Source organism: Lucilia sericata, unplaced genomic scaffold (assembly GCF_015586225.1).
Source record: "Lucilia sericata isolate MDLA Ls3-8-SP2 unplaced genomic scaffold, ASM1558622v1 Contig000443F_arrow, whole genome shotgun sequence".
Lineage (NCBI taxonomy): Eukaryota > Metazoa > Arthropoda > Insecta > Diptera > Calliphoridae > Lucilia > Lucilia sericata.
In genome coordinates this window covers 32,501-51,261 of record NW_023994458.1, presented here as the reverse complement: position 1 = coordinate 51,261, position 18,761 = coordinate 32,501, and the positions used below count along the sequence as shown (strand labels likewise).

The 18,761-nt window shown below is 28.8% G+C and overlaps 2 protein-coding genes across 2 annotated transcripts in view; both read left to right on the top strand.

Moving 5' to 3' along the window:
• Positions 1-971: 971 nt before the first annotated feature.
• On the top strand, positions 972-3,343 carry LOC119604910 (N-alpha-acetyltransferase 60; the record flags this gene model as incomplete). The annotated part of the gene is made up of 5 exons (XM_037957816.1): positions 972-1,103; positions 1,163-1,327; positions 1,394-1,614; positions 2,163-2,276; positions 2,386-3,343. Coding segments are annotated over 5 exons (765 nt in total), but the record flags the coding sequence as incomplete, so codon positions are not given.
• Positions 3,344-4,963: 1,620 nt separating this feature from the next.
• Positions 4,964-18,761, top strand: part of LOC119604911 (protein cueball) — a 20,367-nt gene continuing 6,569 nt past the window's right edge. The window contains exon 1 of the mRNA XM_037957818.1: positions 4,964-5,450. Within this exon, the coding sequence (XP_037813746.1) occupies positions 5,381-5,450 (70 nt within the window). The 5' untranslated portion in view covers positions 4,964-5,380. The remainder of the gene's footprint in view (positions 5,451-18,761) is intronic.

Below are 18,761 nucleotides of genomic sequence, written 5' to 3'. Positions count from 1 at the left end.
CTTTAACTTTAGGAGAAATATTGGTTTCTATTTTGTTTTGTATAATATAAATAAATGAATTTTCTTTAAATACGTATTCTAAAGAACTTAGAAGTATGTATCTTATCTACATAAGTATTTAGGCAAACTAAAAAAAAATAATGTAATTCTATATATTTACTTGCACATAGTTTATCACAATATTCATACTGCTAGCTAAGAGTACAAGTAGCCTAACTCCATACTTATACATTTTATTGCCTTTTGACAAGATGAATGATAGATAGATAGATAGATAGATAGATAGATAGATAGATAGATAGATAGATAGATAGATAGATAGATAGATAGATAGATAGATAGATAGATAGATAGATAGCTCGATAGCTCGCTCGATCGCTAGCTACTCGCTCGCTCGCTCGCTCGCTCGCTCGCTTCGCTCGCTCGCTCGCTCGCTCGCTCGCTCGCATCAGCTCGCTCGCTCGCTCGCTCGCTCGCTGCTCGCTCGCTCGCTAGCTAGCTCGCTCGCTCGCTCGCTCGCTCGCTCGCTCGCTCGCTCGCTCGCTCGCTCGCTCGCTCGCTCGCTCGCTCGCTCGCTCGCTCGCTCGCTCGCTCCTCGCTCCTCGCTCGCTCGCTCGCTCGCTCGCTCGCTCGCTCGCTCGCTCTCTCGCTCGCATTCGCTCGCTCGCTCGCTCGCTCGCTCGCTCGCTCGCTCGCTCGCTCGGCTCGCTCTCGCTCGCTCGCTCGCTCGCTCGCTCGCTCGCTCGCTCGCTCGCTCGCTCGCTCGCTCTCTCGCTCGCTCGCTCGCTCGCTCGCTCGCTCGCTCGCTCGCTCGCTCGCTCGCTCGCTCGCTCGCTCGCTCGCTCGCTCGGATCGGTCGCTCGCTCGCTCCCTCGCCCGCTGTGTCTTCCTCCTCTGTTCCCCCCTGTCCTTTCTCCTTCTGTTGCCGCTTTCATTTTGTTGTCGTTCCCTCCCCGATCTACTACCCCCAAAAAGTAAATACCAGCAATTCACCATCGTCGGCCGAGCCTATTGATATTGGTCGTATTGATAACGACCATGTACCTCTGTGTTCAGTTAATGATGTTCAATTGCGATTTCTGGTACCAGACGATTTAACAGAGGTATTTATACTCGCTATAACACATTGTCAAGATTAGTTTTAATAACATTTCCCAAAAAGGTACGGACATTATGTCAAGATTGGTTTCCCATCGATTATCCTCTATCCTGGTACGAGGATATAACTTCCAGTTCAAGATTTTTCTCGTTAGCAGCTGTATATAATTTAGCAATTATTGGTTTAATTGTAGCCGAAATAAAACCCTATAGAAATCTTAATAAGGAGGTAAGTGTCAATATTGAAGCTATAGTCATTTAAAAATGTTATTTTTATGTTTTTTTTTTTTTTAAGGATAAAGGCATTTTACCGGATAGTATGGGTAAAACAGCCGATATTGGTTATATATTATCATTAGGTGTACATCGAAAACATCGCCGTAATGGTATAGGTTCATTACTATTAGATGCTCTTATAAATCATTTGACAACAGCCGAGCGACAGTCGGTTAAGGCAATTTTTTTACATGTGTTAACCACAAATCAACCTGCCATATTATTCTATGAAAAACGAAGGTTTGTATGTAGTCAAACATTTACTTTTACAAAGGAAGTATCATTTTTTGGAATCGACATTTAATCTGAAAGTTTTTTTTATAAATTGCGGAAATAAAAGTGAAAATCCCTAAAACTTTTCAGTTTTAATAATAATTGGACATTTTATCACTAAAACACATTTTATCACAAAGATTTAATATTAAAAAAAAAAATAATTAATTTTCATGACATTTCACCAAAAATTAGACTTTTTATTAACAAATCGACTTTTTGCTAGTAAACCGACTTTTTAACTAAGAAATTGGTTATTCACAAAATAATCGACTTTTTACAGAAATATCAACATTTCATTAGAAAATCATTTCTCACAAAATCAACTCTTTTTATCGAAAAAAAAAACGGCTTTTCATTAAAAATCAACTTTTTATTAATAAAAACTGGTTTCGAACAAAAAATCTACATTTCACTAAAAATTATATTTTACACCAATTTTTTTTCTTTAATTTTATTTATTCCTTTTCTATGTATTTGTTTAAAAATTATAATATTTAAAAAAAAATTTACAGATTTAACCTGCACTCTTTTCTGCCTTATTACTATCATATAAGAGGTAAAGGTCAAAGAGATGGTTTCACTTATGTAACCTATATAAATGGAGGCCATCAACCCTGGACACTATTATATCCTTTTCTAAAAATCAAATTAATCAATAAATTTTTTGCAATTTATAGGAATTTAAATCCGATTTAATAAATTCTATTTCCGATGGTTTCCTTAATTTCCTAGCACAGATCATATTAAGCATTATGCTTCCAAACTACGAAGAACTGGTGAAGTATTTAAATGGTTTTCATCACGTATAAGACAAGTGATACGATGGATATGTCATAAAACAGTATCACGATTTAATTTTGCCCACTAAACTACATACAACAAAGTAAGAAACAAACAAACATTTATTAAAACAAATTTAAGCAATAAAACTAAATGAAAACGTTTAAATAACATTAATTAATAACCTAAATGTAAATGTAAAAAAGAAATTATTTAAAACTAACAAACAAATGTAATAAATAACAACAAAAAAACATCAATGGCAAAATAACTTTTTAATTAATAACTAAATGTATATGTTAAACTGCATAAGTACGTACAATTTTTGATTTAATCAATTAAACGTACCTAATTTAAAAGTGGAAAAAATAACTAAAAAGGACTTTTGCTAAAACAATTAATAAAAAACTTAACATTTTTCCAAACAAGCCAAATTTTTTTCTCAAAATATTTAATATTTAAAAAAAAAAACTTAAATTATTTAAGTCAAACTTTAATTTTTCAAAAATTTCTTTACTTAGTTGTTAACTCAAAAGTCCCTTAATAGTATAACTACTTTCGACTAGTATAATTTTATAGTTATAATGCAAAAATGATAAAGAAATTTTATTTTAAGTACGAAATAATTCAATTCTACAAAACAACTAAAAAAAATCCGACAAGAATACATAAATTATTCAATTTATTTATTTATACATTACTACATAAATATAAAGTTTAGTTTTAATTTTTAAACTGTGGTTTTAGTTAATGTTACATTTAATTATCCACATTGTATTTTCATAACATGTTGTTAATTCTATTACCTCTCTTAATATATCAGTATACAATTACATACATACATAAAACATAAACATATGCAACAAAAAAGTCTAGCTACCAAATAATTAAATAAATTTATTAGTTTCGTTTTTTTTTTGTATTTTATTATAAAATAATAATTTTTATTTTAACTCAAACTAATCAGTATCAAAACAGTCTATTTTTATTTAATATTAATTATAAATAATTTGCTCTTATGTATTGTTTCTAGTTATTATATTGTTTATATTTAAATTTATATTTTAAAACTTTTATTATAGATTTTCCGTTTTTTTAAGAATTTCATTTAGACAATTTAAAAATTATTTTATTTTTTTTTATAAATTATTGATGAAATAAATTATTATAAATATATTTAAAACGAAAAAAATTATACGTTCTTCTCCATTTTTAAAGAAAAATTTATATTTTTATAGAAAATCTTCCATAAATTTTATAGTTTTATAAAAAAATTTCAATAGATTTCCTATTTTTATAGAAAATTTGGAAAATGTTTAAATTTTTTAGAAAAATTTTCAATCAATTTTCTATTTTAATAGAAAATATCGAAAAATTTTCTATTTTTATAAAAAAAATTCACAAAATTCGATAAAATATCTAGTTTTATAGATAATTTTCAATAAATTTTCTATTTTTATAGAAAATTTTTGATAAATTATCTAGTTTTATAGAAAATTTTTGATAAATTTTCTATTTTTATTGAAAATTTTCGATAAATTTTCTATTTTTATAAACATTTTTCAATAATTTTTCTATATTATAGAAAATTTTCGAAAATTTTAAATTTTTTTATAATATTTTCAATTATTTTTAAAGAAATTTATTTTTATAAAAACTTTCTATAAATTTCTTACTTTTTTAAAGAAAATATTTTGAACAAAGACACTAACATGCAAATGCAATGTCTACATTTAACATAATGTTAAAGTTAGTGTTATTGGATTTGTGCTAGCCGTAAATCAATCGATAAATTTTCTATTTTTATAGAAAATTTTCGATAAATTTTCTATTTTCGATAAATTTTTATATTATAGAAAATTTTCGATCCATTCTTATTTTTATTTCGAATAATTTTTTTATTTTTTAAACATTCCTCAATAATTTTTCTATACATATTATAGAAAATTTTCGAAAAACTTAAAAAGTTTTTTATAATATTATCGATTATTTTAAAGAAATTTATTTTTATAAAAACTAACATTCAAATGCAATGTCTACATTTAACATAATGTTAAAGTTAATGTTATTGGATTTAATCTAGCCGTAAAAGTTCTCTGTAATCACACTATACAAAATAACGTTAATTTTATTTTCTCTGTTATCAACACTTGATATTTTCCAATGGTTCTCAAACTGTATAGTTAATTAATTTTAACCAGAGATGAAAAATTCAGTACTATTGTACTTGTACAGTGGTATATTTCATTGTCAAAAAATATGTTGAAAACGATAAATTTCGCTTTAATTATTGAGTCCTTGTTTTTGTTTTAAACTTTTGAATAACCAATAGATTAGCTAAAAAACTTAACAATAAATAAGTCACTAGACTAATCAAAAAACTAGTATAGACTGGTGAAACAACTATTAACCAGAAAAAAGTACTCTCTTATTCGGAAGTTGGTACCATTTATAAACCTAAATTTACCATGTCTGATTTAAACAAAGTTTGACAAATATGTATCAGCTGTTTGGAAGTGTGATGGTAAAATTTATTTTGAGGTTGGTAGTGATTGATATTAACTCGTCAGGTTCGTTTCGTGCGTTTCTTTTATTTAGGAATTTTATATTCCATATTAGTCGTTAAATAAGAAAAATTTGTTAAAGTTAACCATTAATTAACCAACGTGCCGCATGGTAAAAGTAAATAAAAATACGAACGGATATCATTCGCTCAACTATTAAAACAAAAAATAAAGCAACAAAATTATAAAAATAAAATATAAAGGTCATTTTAGTGTAAATTAATTTATGTATATAGTGAAAGAGAAGTGAAAAGAAATTTTTGTATATATTTTAAATTAAAAAAAGCAAAGTGTAAATTTTGCGAGAAAAGTAAAGCAAAATAAAAAAAAAAGAATTAAAGCAAATTGAAGTAAATGTTTAAACGTGTATATAAAAGCCAGTAATTATGTTAAAAATGTTGAAATTTTCTATATTTTTAATGATTCTCTATGCACGCTATGCACAGTGTCTGTGGGGTAAGTAGATTTTGAGACACTTCCAACTTTTTCCTTTTTTCTAGTTATTGTTTTTTCCGCTGCTATTATACAATCACATTATGACAACAAATGTTTAGGGTATAATATTATTTAATAATTACGGTTGTAAACAGATATTGAATAATTTGTTTAAAGAAAATGTTTGGCTATAAAATTATGTACAACTGATAGTTTAATTAAAGTTTTTAATCGCCGAAGAAGATTAATTTATAAGTATGTATGAAGGTCTGCTGACATACAAACTAAAAGCTCATGTGAGAGTTTTTCATACATATTGATTCCATATTCATCTCAATTTATTTACTTTTATACATAGTTAAATAAACTGCTACCAAACAATTTGAACTTATTTATTATCTTATGTAATCAAATCTGTTTATATTAGATATACTAAATTTTTTAAAGTTCTAAGGCAAAAAGCAAAATTTTGCCAAAGTCACTTGATTGATAAAAAAAAACGAAAAACCAAAAACAACCACAATAACACCCCATATATACAACACCAGTCGGACGGATAGACAGACGTACTAAAATACGTAGTCGTCGTCGTGCAAGGTATTTTTGCATACGTTTTGTTTATTGTTTCTAGCAGCATAATAAATATTAATTAGTTAGATTTAAAAAGTATATATTTTTGGAAAACCAACAACAATTTTGTTGTTGTTTTTTTTTTTTTGCATTTATCACCGCTTTAAATTAAGCACATTGGTCCTCGTGTTATTTTATTATAACAGTTGTATGTTTTGCAACAGAGATGTCAATATTTCCATGTTGTTGTGAGAAAGTGTTGTCAATATTGTGTTGTTTTAGTGTAATTTCTTTTATCCGGTTAGAGAGGTAAAAAAATGAAAATGTTGTATCCTTTAGTTGGGTTTGTTTAAATGTTGTTTATATTAAATTTTCTGGGAGTTATTGGAAATGAATGAGAGTTTTTAACAATTCTCGGAAATGTTACATATTTAGATAGATTTTATTTTTAATTATTTATTTTTATTAAATATTTTCGAAATTTAAACTGTGTAAATGTTATATTTCGAATTCTTGGGTTTCCGTATAAAACGATTGATTTGTTAAAATTATGCTCTGTCATTCAGTACATGTTAAAATATAGCCAAAACAACTATATAATTTAGCTTGCTTTCTAATATTTTCTTTCTATAACTATTTCTAATCAAAATTGTTTTTGTTGCAAATTCTCTACTATATTTGTCATAGGTCTTATCTCTAATATCATATAATATAATAGTTATTTCGCATTTAGGTGTAGCATGTTATCAGCATATATAATATTTTCATATTTAAGCTTAAAGTTTTAATTGTTTTATATTTAAAATAAGTTATTCATCAGACAATTTTATTAAATTGGGATTTTTAATATCAATGTACGACATTATATGTTTTATATACATATTTAAAAAGTAAAGTTTTTTAGTGTACGTGCTTCTTTTTAAAGCATTTTTGACAATAAACTTGCGTTCGTGGTCTATATTATAATATTTAATAATTATTAAAATGTTTGACATTGTACTAATGCACTTTTCGATAATTTAAGACTTCATTATCTGTAAAAATATAAATATACCTATTTTATAGCGTTCTTTATCAATATAAGTATTTCTATTATAAATTAGTTCAAATGTCAATATGAAATACCCAGAAATAACCAGAATTAAAATATAAAGTTTAATGTCTAAGTATACGTCGATATCGAAAATAGAGTTCAATTAAATAGCGTTTTCCACTACTTTAAAGTAAACTTAGGAAATTTCCCGGGAATATATAATCCCAATATAAATTGTAAATGACTAGATTTCTGTTGGGATATACATACCTATTTTCATTATAACCCTCGTTATTTCTCGGATAATCGAATCATATTTCCAGAAATAAGGAACTCTATTCCAAAAGTACAGAGAATCATTTCAGATTCTTACACAGTTATTTTAATTAATTTCAACATTTAAATATTAATTTGAATTGAGTACACAATTTCATACATGATATTATTTTACAATTAAAATAACAGGTTTAGCACGTTTTTCCGGTTATTCACCTGCTCAGTTGTAATGTAAAATGGTCTATGTAACAAACAATTCAAAACACGTTTATAATTAAATATTTGTTTACTCTTTATATTTCCCGCCTTTTTTTTGTCATTATTAAAACATCTCGGGAATTCAACAAAATATTATTTTGAAAAATAGTTTTGCAAAAAAACATTTCAATAGTGGTTTAGAATTCAGTAATTTATATCTTATACAGATCTATGCACTTTAAAGTTTTGGTTTCGTTGTTTTAGGTTTAGTTGACAAAAATTTCAAATTCGGACGTCATCTCTCGGACAAACATAGAAGTTTACAGGATCACATAGATAGTAGATAGATAGATAGATAGATAGATAGACTAGATAGATAGATAGATAGATAGATAGATAGATAGATAGCTAGATCTAGCTCGCTAGCTCGCTAGATCGCTAGCTCGATAGATAGATCGATAGCTCGCTCGCTCGCTCGCTCGCTCGCTACGCTCGCTCGCTCGCTCGCTCGCTCGCTCGCTGCTCGCTCGCTCGCTCGCTCGCTCGCTCGCTCGCTCGCTCTCTCGCTCGCTCGCTCGCTCGCTCGCTCGCTCGCTCGCTCCGCTCGCTCGCTCGCTCGCTCGCTCGCTCGCTCGCTCGCTCGCTCGCTCGCTCGCTCGCTCGCTCGCTATCTCGCTCGCTCGCTCGCTCGCTCTCTCCTCGCTCGCTCGCTCGCTCGCTCGCTCGCTCGCTCGCTCGCTCGCTCGCTCGCTCGCTCGCTCGCTCGCTCGCTCCTCGCTCGCTCGCTCGCTCGCTCGCTCGCTCGCTCGCTCGTCGCTCGCTCGCTCGCCGCTCGCTCGCTCGCTCGCTCTCTCTCTCGCTCGCTCGCTCGCTCTCTCTCGCTCGCTCGCTCGCTCGCTCGCTCGCTCGCTCGCTCGCTCGCTCGCTCGCTCGCTCGCTCGCGCTCGCTCGCTCGCTCGCTCGCTCGCTCGCTCGCTCGCTCGCTCTCGCTCCCTCGCTCCCTCGCTCGCTCGCTCGCTCGCTCGCTCGCGCGCCGCTCGCTCGCTCGCTCGCTCGCTCGCTCGCTCGCTCGCCGCTCGCTCGCCTTCCTTTCTTCCCCCCTTTCCCCTTTCCTCCTCTGGGCCCTTTCCCGGCCCTTTTCTGCCCTTGCCGTTTCGCCTTCCTCCTTCTCCCTCTTTCCTTCCGCCTCCCCTCTTCCGCTTCTTTCCCTTTCCCCCTTCGTCTCCCGTTTTCCTCCTTTCGTCCTCTCCCATTTTTTTTTAAAAGACTAAAGGATTGTTAGCTTGAAAACACATAATAATGGTCGACATCCAAGTCGTTTGACATCATTAATTAAATTAAATATTTAAAATAAATAATTTTATTTTATAAGTAGTTTAATAGCATTTATAAAATTCGTTACATGTGAGATTTACAACTTTTTTTCTATAAAAAAATCATAAACTCGAAATACGCAAAATATTTTGCTGAATATTTTGGTTAAATCTTTTTTATTGAAGAAATTAGAGCCGGCTTTTTATAGTTGATAATTTTAATACATCTTGAAAAAAAAAAACAAACCAGTTTAAAATGTTTACGTAGTATTTATTATTAACTTTCGGTTGTTGTTGTTGCAGTATTTAAAGTGGCTAATGTAGCGTGTTTTATGTCAATGTTGGCGGCTTTGCTTATATTGCAACTACAGTGTGTAACATTTTCATTTTTACTATGAAGTTTTCATAAGTTGCATACAGTATCAAAAAATTGTTTGTTAGATTTTGAAAATGATGTTCTAGCATAATTTTTAAAGTTTAAACAACTTAATTGTTTTTATTTTATAAGTATCTATGTATTTGTAGTAGTAACCTAAAATGTATATATACTTTTTTGTTAGACTGATATTGGAAGATGTAAACAAAAATAAATTGAGCGCGCGTGGCTGTCGCAACTATAAACTATTAATTTTTTTTGTCAAATGAATGAATAGTATTTATTTTCATAAAATATATAAACAAAAATTTCAAGATGATTATAACTGGCTGTAACGAATCTTTTAATACACTTCAGTTCAAATTTTATTAGCAGGGCAATTAAATTGTTAATTATTAATGTAAAATGTCAACATAGGAAAATTTTTCAAATCAAGATCGCAAATCGGGCAAATAGATTTCGAATAATAAACTAAATTCCAAAAATGGCAGGCAATATTAAAAGTTCGAATTTAACATTTGTTGAACTACACTCAGATCTGACAATGAAAAATTGCATTAACAATATAGATAGTGTAGTCAGATCTGACAGAATTTTAAACACCGATTTTACCTATACTATAGATTAGTTTATAGATCATACATTAGTCTAGTCTATAGATGAATTCATATATAAACTGGACCATAGACTAATCTAATCTAGTCCCTAGACTAATTAATACACCATAGAAATGTTATTAGACTAATTATTAAACTATTAGAACTACATAAAATTTAAACGACTCACAATGACAATGAAATTGTCAGATTTTGCCACATTCTGATCACTTTTTTTCCTATAGATAAATGATCAGATTCTGATCACTTTTTTGTATAGATAAATGATCAGATTAGGAAAAAAGAAAAAAAGTGATCAAAATCTGATCTCGTATCTTAGGAAAAGAGTGATTTTTTCGTATGATCAGATTCTGATCATTTTTTTTGTATTAATAATTGATCAGATTCTTATCTTTTTTCTAAAGTAAGTCATCAGATTCCTATAGATAAATGATCAGATTCTGATCACTTTTTCGTATAGATAAATGATCAGATTAGGAAAAAAGAAAAAAAGTGATTAAAATCTGATCTCGTATCTTAGGAAAAGAGTGATTTTTTCGTATGATCAGATTCTGATCATTTTTTTCTATTAATAATTGATCAGATTCTTATCTTTTTTCTAAAGATAGTCATCAGATTTTTATAGAAAAGTCATCAGATTCTGATCACTCTTTCCTTATCGAGAAGTCATCAGATTCTGATCATATTATTAATGTTTTTCTAACAATATTGCTAGACAACAATGGCAAAACATTTTCTTACAAAATTGATCGGACAAAGGTTTAAGAGCTTTCAAAATCTAATCACTTTCCAAAATCCAAAAATAAAGGAAGTTGTTGTAAACACCTTGAATTGCAAAACTATGAATTATTTATGCTCTGGTTAGAACTCAAGATAAGAACATTTTAAATATGTATGACAAACAAGTTTTTTTTTTTGATACATATAGTGTCCCCATGTAAATTTTTTATGTTAATGTTATTCTAATGATGAATTTCTGCAAAAACCGGGCAAAACAAACAAAACAACCGAAAATGTTAAAAATTTTTAGTGTACGGTATGCATTCATGATATACTACAATGTCTGGATGTGTGCAAAGCATTAGCACATGGTCTACGTGACCAAATAAAAAGCGATAATGGCGATGAATGGATGGCTGGTGGAGATATTTTACTACCACCACCGGCCGGCAGCCAGTTAGTGTGTTAGGTACAAATGCGCAAACTTTAGAAAAAGAGAAAAAAATAAAAGAAATTGAAAACAAAACAAAAAACAATTTAAGTTTACAAGTTTCAAATGTCGAAGAGCGCAATAGTAAGCAAAATTTGTGTTTGCCATAATTTTTTTTAATAAATAAAAAGATTTGTTTTGCAATTGTTTATATTATTATAAATTTATACTTGTGAACTGATAACAAGTTGTATGCACATGTGATATATAATTGTGTTAAGTGAATTTTTTAAAAATCATTATGGCAAAAGTATTTTATTTATTTTCATTGAACTCTTTTTTATAAATTTTTTTTTTGAAATTGGTTCTTAATTTTTAAAGGAGTTTGCGGTATTTTATATTACTGATTTTTACACATAGGAAATGTGCGGTGGATGTGTTGGACGATTATTAAAGAAAACCGCAAATTTTTTCCAGAAACAGCATAGAAATTTTTTATTGTAAAACGTGTTTTATTTATTACTAGCTATACCCAGTGTGCTTTGCTACCCTAAAAGGAATATGTATAAATAAATACCAGATTTATTATATGTTACATATAAAAGATGTCAAGCAAATTATTGCAAGTTCGCCAGTTTCTATCTATCGCCAATTTCTATCTATCTACAAAAAATTTGAATAATATAAGAGTTTCCAAGATGCACGAAATTTTGTATTTAATTCATATATGTGGTGCCAAGCCCCCCATTGAAAGTCCGCCCGTTATTCTCTAAATGTTCACATGAATGTCAAAGTTCTTCATGTAAAATTTTAAGATTCTAGCTCTAATAGTTTCTCAGATATACGAATTTAATTCATGTGGGGGCTTCAAGCCCCCCGGATGAAAGTCCGCCCTTTTTCCTCCAAAATATTCAGATGATTATTAAAATAATTTGTTCAAAATTTGAAGAATCTAGTTCTATTAGTTTCCCAGTTAAACGAAATTTTGTATTTAATTCATATGGGAGGTACCAAGTAACCCATTCGAAGTCCGCCCGTTATATTCTAAATGTTCAGGTGAATGTCAAAGTTCTTCAAGTAAAATTTAATGATTCTAGCTCTAATTGTTTCTCAGATATACGAATTTTTCTATTTTATTCATATAGGGGCTCCAAGCCCCCCAGATGAAAGTCCGCTCTTTTTTCCTTAAAAATGTTCAGATGAATATTAAAGTTCTTCGTGCAAAATTTTAAGAATTTAGTTCTATTAGTTTCCCAGATAAACGAATTTTTGTTTTTAATTAATATGGGAGGTGCCGCTCCCCTCATGGGTAGTCCGCCAATTTTTTACCCAAAATGTTTATATGGATGTTAAAGTTCTTTGTGCAAAATTTTAAGAATTTAGTTCTATTAGTTTCCCAGATAACCGAATTTTTGTATTTAATTAATATGGGAGGTGCCGCTCCCCTCATGGGTAGTCCGCCAATTTATTACCCAAAATGTTTATATGGATGTTAAAGTTCTTCGTGCTAAATTTTAAGAATTTAGTTCTATTAGTTTCCCAGATAAACGAATTTTTGTATTTAATTTATATGGGAGGTACCAGGCCCCCTAATGCTAGTCCGCCTACTTTTTGTCCTAAATGATCATATTGACACTAAAGTGGCTCCGACAAAATTTGAGGACTCTAACTGTTATATTATCTAAAATATACGGATTTTATATTTTCTTAATGTGGGCGTGGCTCATCGCCCACTTGAAATTTCGAAATAAAAAGTAGCCTATTACCTATTCCAGACATGCAGGAATATGCTGTGAAAATTTCAAGAAAATCGGTTCAGCCGTTTAGTAGTCTATAACGTTCAAACATACAAACATACAAACAAACACACATTCATTTTTATATATATAGATTTTAAAGGAATCGTTAACATTTTCTTATACTGGATGAATAGGGAATATACATATGTATATGTACATGTATGTACCTACATACATATATGTAGATTAACACATATTTACTCAACGTCTGCTAAGTTTTCATACTTTTTAATATAATAGTAAATAATTTTCTGATCAGTTCCAATAGATTAGTTATCAATTCCAGATCAATCTCTTCCTATAGAAAAGTGGTGATCAGTGATATTTTACTATATAAAAGTGATCAGATTATTATCACTGTTTTCCTATAAAAAGTGATCAATTTCTGATTATCTTTTCCTTTAGAAAAGTGATCACTTCCTGATCACCTTTTCCTTTAGAATTCATCAATTATTCACACTTTTTAATATAATAGTATTTAAAGTTCTGATCATTTCCAATAGATTAGTTATATATTCCTCGTCAATCTCTTCCAATAGAAAAGTGGTGATTATCAATTTTAGATAATATTTTTAAAAGAAACTGAAACAGTTTCAGATCATATTTTCCTGTATATATTTGATAAATTTCTGATCATACATTCATGTATATAGGGAAATGAATCTGTTAACGATAATATTATCCTAGAAAAGCAATAAATTGCTAATAATTTTCTCCTACAGAAAAGTGATCAGTGATATTTTTCTATAGAAAAGTGATCAGATTATTATCTCCGTTTTCCTGTAGAAAAGTTATCAGTTTCGGATCATCTTTCCCTTTACAAATGTGAACACTTTCAGATCATCTTATCCTATAGTGATCCGTTTCTGATCATCTTTTCCTAGAAACTAATAGCTATAAGAAAATATTGATCAGAAACTGATCACTTTACTAAAGGAAAAAATTATCAGAAAAGAGAATGTAAAGAGAGAGATAGTGATTAGTTTCTGATCATATTTTCCTAGAAACGAATCGCTATAAGAAAATAGTGATTAGGGACTGATCACTTTACTATAAGAAAATAATGATCAGGAACTGATCAGTTTTAGATCATATTTTCCAAGTTGCACTCAGCTCTATATAATTTTATAAACTTGCGTAGTTTTTAATTTTTAGTTTACTTTTCAATCGTGTTCTACCGTGCGTCATATTGTTGTGGCGTTATATTCAATTTCAAATTACGCTTTTCAATATTGTTTAAAATTTTATTGAAAAAAAAAAAACTCAAAATATAATTTAAAAACGTGTACTGTATTTGTGAATAACAAAAAAACTCGTTATGGTGCTTTTTGCAAATTAAAACTGTTAATTACTTTTTTATGAGAAGAAATTAATTACGCAAAAAATTGTCTCTATTATATACATATGTAGTAGAATTCTAATACAATAACAATATCGATTTAACAAATCAATGTAATAATTACTTTATTAATGTTTTTCTGTTAATATTAATATAATTAATATAATTGTTATAAATTTCTTTCTAGTACCTTTAAAATATTTTAATCTATTTTTTTTTTGTGTAAAACTAGTTAAATATTTATAATATTTGCCAACATTTTACGCATCAATAATTCATTGACCTTAATAGTAAAAAAAAAACACATACCTAAACATGAGGTCAATGTAATCGAAAAAGCACAAAAGCATATTTAAAAAACAAACTATTTTTTTACCAGTTTGTTTATTAAGACGTGTTTATTTCAGTTTTATTATATCCCAATTAAATAAAATAAAAAATAATTGTTTCGTTTTAAATACAAGGTTAAAACTTATTTAAAAAAATATTTAACGGGCTAAAAAAGTAACAGATAAAAAATTACTACAAACAAACTCTAAGTTTGTATTTATTTGATTAACCCTTGTGAAACCAGGGACAACTTTCACATTTTTTGCTTAGTTAGTTTCCGTGATGAATCAGCTGATTCGTTTTTGGCTTATGGAAATCTGTGTAAGTCGTTAGTTGGACCATTGGGTTTTTTGTATGAAAAATAAAGAAAAAGCTGATTCGTCACAGTTATATTTACTCATAACATGTTATAGTTTTATATCAATTTGGGGTTTGTTAGGGGTTAATAACAACCAGACAAATATAGAGTTAATAGTTTTTTTTTTCTAAAGTCAATAACATTTTGACCTACAAAATTGTTTATTAACAAATTATGTTTAGTTTTTAATTTTGTTTATAATTGATGTAAAAAAGTGACAGCAATGCATTTAAATAATTAATATTTATTTATTTTTTTTTTTTGTTTCTTTAAAAAATAAAAACACTTTTGTTTATTTTTTGTTGTATTTATCAAAGGTAAATGTGTTTTAAGTTTATTATTTTTCACTACAAAATATGTAGTTTATTCGTCGTTATAACTAATAACACAAACCAACAAATATTGGCGCGAACACACCTTTATTTATAAAATTTGTTATATCATCTGAAAGCTCAGTCTGTCAACTTTAAAATAATGTTTTATCATCTGTTGTGTCTTCATTATTCTTCGAGATATCTTAGACCATGTCTTGAAACAACCATAAATGTACTAAATCTAAAATTTTTATTACATTTTTGACATTCTACATAGTAATTTTACAACAGTAGTAAATTTTATATGTTTTTCAATATTGTTAACATTTTTATAATGGGTTTTAGTCTAGCAAATTGAATTAAGTGCAGTAAATTATAATTTCTAGTAGCAATTTTCCAAGGTATAGCATATAAGCTATAATGTTTTGTAACCAATTATCTTAGGTTTTGCATTTTGTAAAGTTTTTTGCAATGGCTTTTATTCTAGCAAATAGGATCAAATAAAGTAAATATTAGTTTGGAATATTTTTGTTAAGGTATTAAAAAATTTCAAAATTTTTGCTATATTTGCTATATTTGCAACGTTTGCTAGGGAAGTTTGCTATAGTTTGTGTATAGCTAATAATATCTTTAAATTATTTTGACTTTAAAGAGTTTTGAAAATGTATTTACAAAACTTTATAATTCTTTAACTTAATCTAAAATCAGTATAGTAATTTTTCGAGATATAGCAAATTTGCTATACTGTTTTGTAACAAAGTGGGAAAGTTTTTCATATTGCAAACTTTTTTAAATTTTTTGAATGGGTTTTCCTTTATATTTATATTTGTAAGATATGCTAGGGTTTTTTGTTGTTATGCAGTTTCTTAGATTTACTATGTTTGCAAGGGTCTAGAAAATTGGTTTAAGTTTAGCAAATGACAATTTCATACATTTTGTTATTAATGTCTATTAATCTAATAATTTTTCTTTAGATAAATTTGTATGGTTTGCCAGTTTAATGATGAAATACTTTTATATATCTTAATAAGAATCATATGTTAATAATTTTTTATTAAATTTTCCAACTTAAAACCTTTTTAAAAGCAATTCGTTTTAGCAGCACTTTAAATTAACATTAATAGCCTAAGAATTTGTTAATTACTTGACAAAATACTATATATAATGGCTTATTAATAATTATTTTTAAAAATTTTAAATAAACTATAATACCAATCTAATTTCTAATTGTATTATTCATTTTAGCTAAAAAAAAGATAATAACATTTTAGAAGGTTATTTAAAATCTTTTTAGGAACTTTAATAACAAAACCAAAAACACTCTGAAGTGAAAGTTGTTTCAGTTTCCCTACATCTATTTATTACTGTAACAATTTATTAAGTATTCATTGTTTTAAATAATGACAAAAAAAAAAAAACAATATTTATACAAACTTTTATACACATTCAGTTTTTTTAACTTTACGGAACTTGAATAAGATTTAGTACGAGTGTATATACTGATATAGGTAATGATATTTCCGCAATGTGAAAAAATTTAGTTTAATTTTTTTTATTTTTTATGATTTTTTCGAGAAACTTGTTGTATTCACCTGTATTCTTAATATATTTAAATACATTGAAATTAAAACATCTGTTTCAAACACGAATCATTTCCAAATGAAAAGATTTATTTGTTTAACAGAATAAATAAAAAAATTTTTTAACCCTCATGTGTCTGATATCTTTAATATTTAGTATTCTGAGTTGAGAACTGGTTGATCCTATTCTAGAGAACTAGACTGTAGTCTAGTCTGTAGTTTAAAGTCTAGTCTATAGTCTGTAGTCTATAGTCTAGTATATAGTCTAGTCTATAGTCTGGTCTATAGTCTAGTCTATAGTCTAGTGTATAGTCTAGTGTATAGTCTAGTCTATAGTCTAGTGTATAGTCTAGTCTATAGTCTAGTTTATAGTCTAGTCTATAGTCTGGTCTATAGTCTGGTCTATAGTCTAGTCTATAATCTAGTCTATAGTCTAGTCTATAGTCTAGGCTATAGTCTAGTCTAGTCTAGTCTATAGTCTAGTCTATAGTCTAGTCTATAGTCTAGTCTATAGTCTAGTCTATAGTCTAGTCTATAGTCTAGTCTATAGTCTAGTCTATAGTCTAGTCTATAGTCTAGTCTAGTCTATAGTCTAGTCTATAGTCTAGTCTATAGTCTAGTCTATAGTCTAGTCTAGTCTAGTCTAGTCTAGTCTATAGTCTAGTCTATAGTCTAGTCTATAGTCTAGTCTATAGTCTAGTCTATAGTCTAGTCTATAGTCTAGTCTATAGTCTAGTCTATAGTCTAGTCTATAGTCTAGTCTATAGTCTAGTCTATAGTCTAGTCAATAGTCTAGTCTATAGTCTAGTCTATAGTCTAGTCTATAGTCTAGTCTATAGTCTAGTCTATAGTCTAGTCTATAGTCTAGTCTATAGTCTAGTCTATAGTCTACTCTACAGTCTAGTCTATAGTCTAGTCTATAGTCTAGTCTATAGTCTAGTTTATAGTCTAGTCTATAGTCTAGTCTATAGTCTAGTCTATAGTCTAGTCTTTAGTCTAGTCTTTAGTCTAGTCTATAGTTTAGTCTATAGTCTTGTCTATAGCCTGGTCTATAGTCTAGTCTGTGTTCTAGTCTATAGTATAGTCTATAATCGTGTATATAGTCTAGTTTATAGTCTAGTCTATAGTCTATTCTATAGGCTAGTCTATAGTCCAGTCTATAGTCTATTCTGCAGTCTAGTCTATAGTCTAGTCTATAATCTAGTCTATAGTATAGTCTATCTAGTCTATAATCTAGTCTATAGTATAGTCTATACTATAATCTAGTCTTTAATTTAGTCTATAATCAAATCTATATACTGGACAAAAGTATTCTCAGGAAAGAACCACTGGTGTTACGTGAGATCTTTTGACATGCCCTATATTAGAAATAAGGGTTAAGTTAACGACTTATTTAGTTGATTTTGTATTATTTTAAATATTATATGTAGTAATTTAAACTTGTTACTATTTAATTTTAATATTTTTAAATAATCTTATTTTTTAATTTTTTACGGCATGACAAAAATTCCATAATACTATACATATGTATGTATGGGTTTTATTTATTTAATTTATTTTTATTTTGTGGGGGCCAGTGCAAAAAGTAATGACGTATTTTTCTCTATATTTTTCTTCATTCATCATATGATAAGATTTTTAAGATGTTTTCTACATTTTAGTCTCTATGTGTGCACACTACTTATACTTTTAAACAAGATTATTATTGTTTATATGATAAATATATATAAAACTTGAAAATATGCAAACAAATTAACAAACAAGTATTTTTTCACAATAATTTAATATGTAGTAAATAGATGCGAGAGTTAATTTGTAAGTTATTAAAATTCATTCATAATTGAAATTTTTAAATGATTTATTTATAGTTTTAATATTTTTACGCTTTATAATTATTTCAATAATAAAAAATATATTTACGCCTTCAATAATTTTGTTTTTTCTCCTTGCAAATTTAGACTTATCGCTTCATTTAAATTATTATTTTTTTTCTCAATAATCTATTTTAATCTGAAGTCAAGTATAAATATCACGGTTCTTTTTCTAAAGGAATTTCACAAATTTGTTCATTAATTTTGA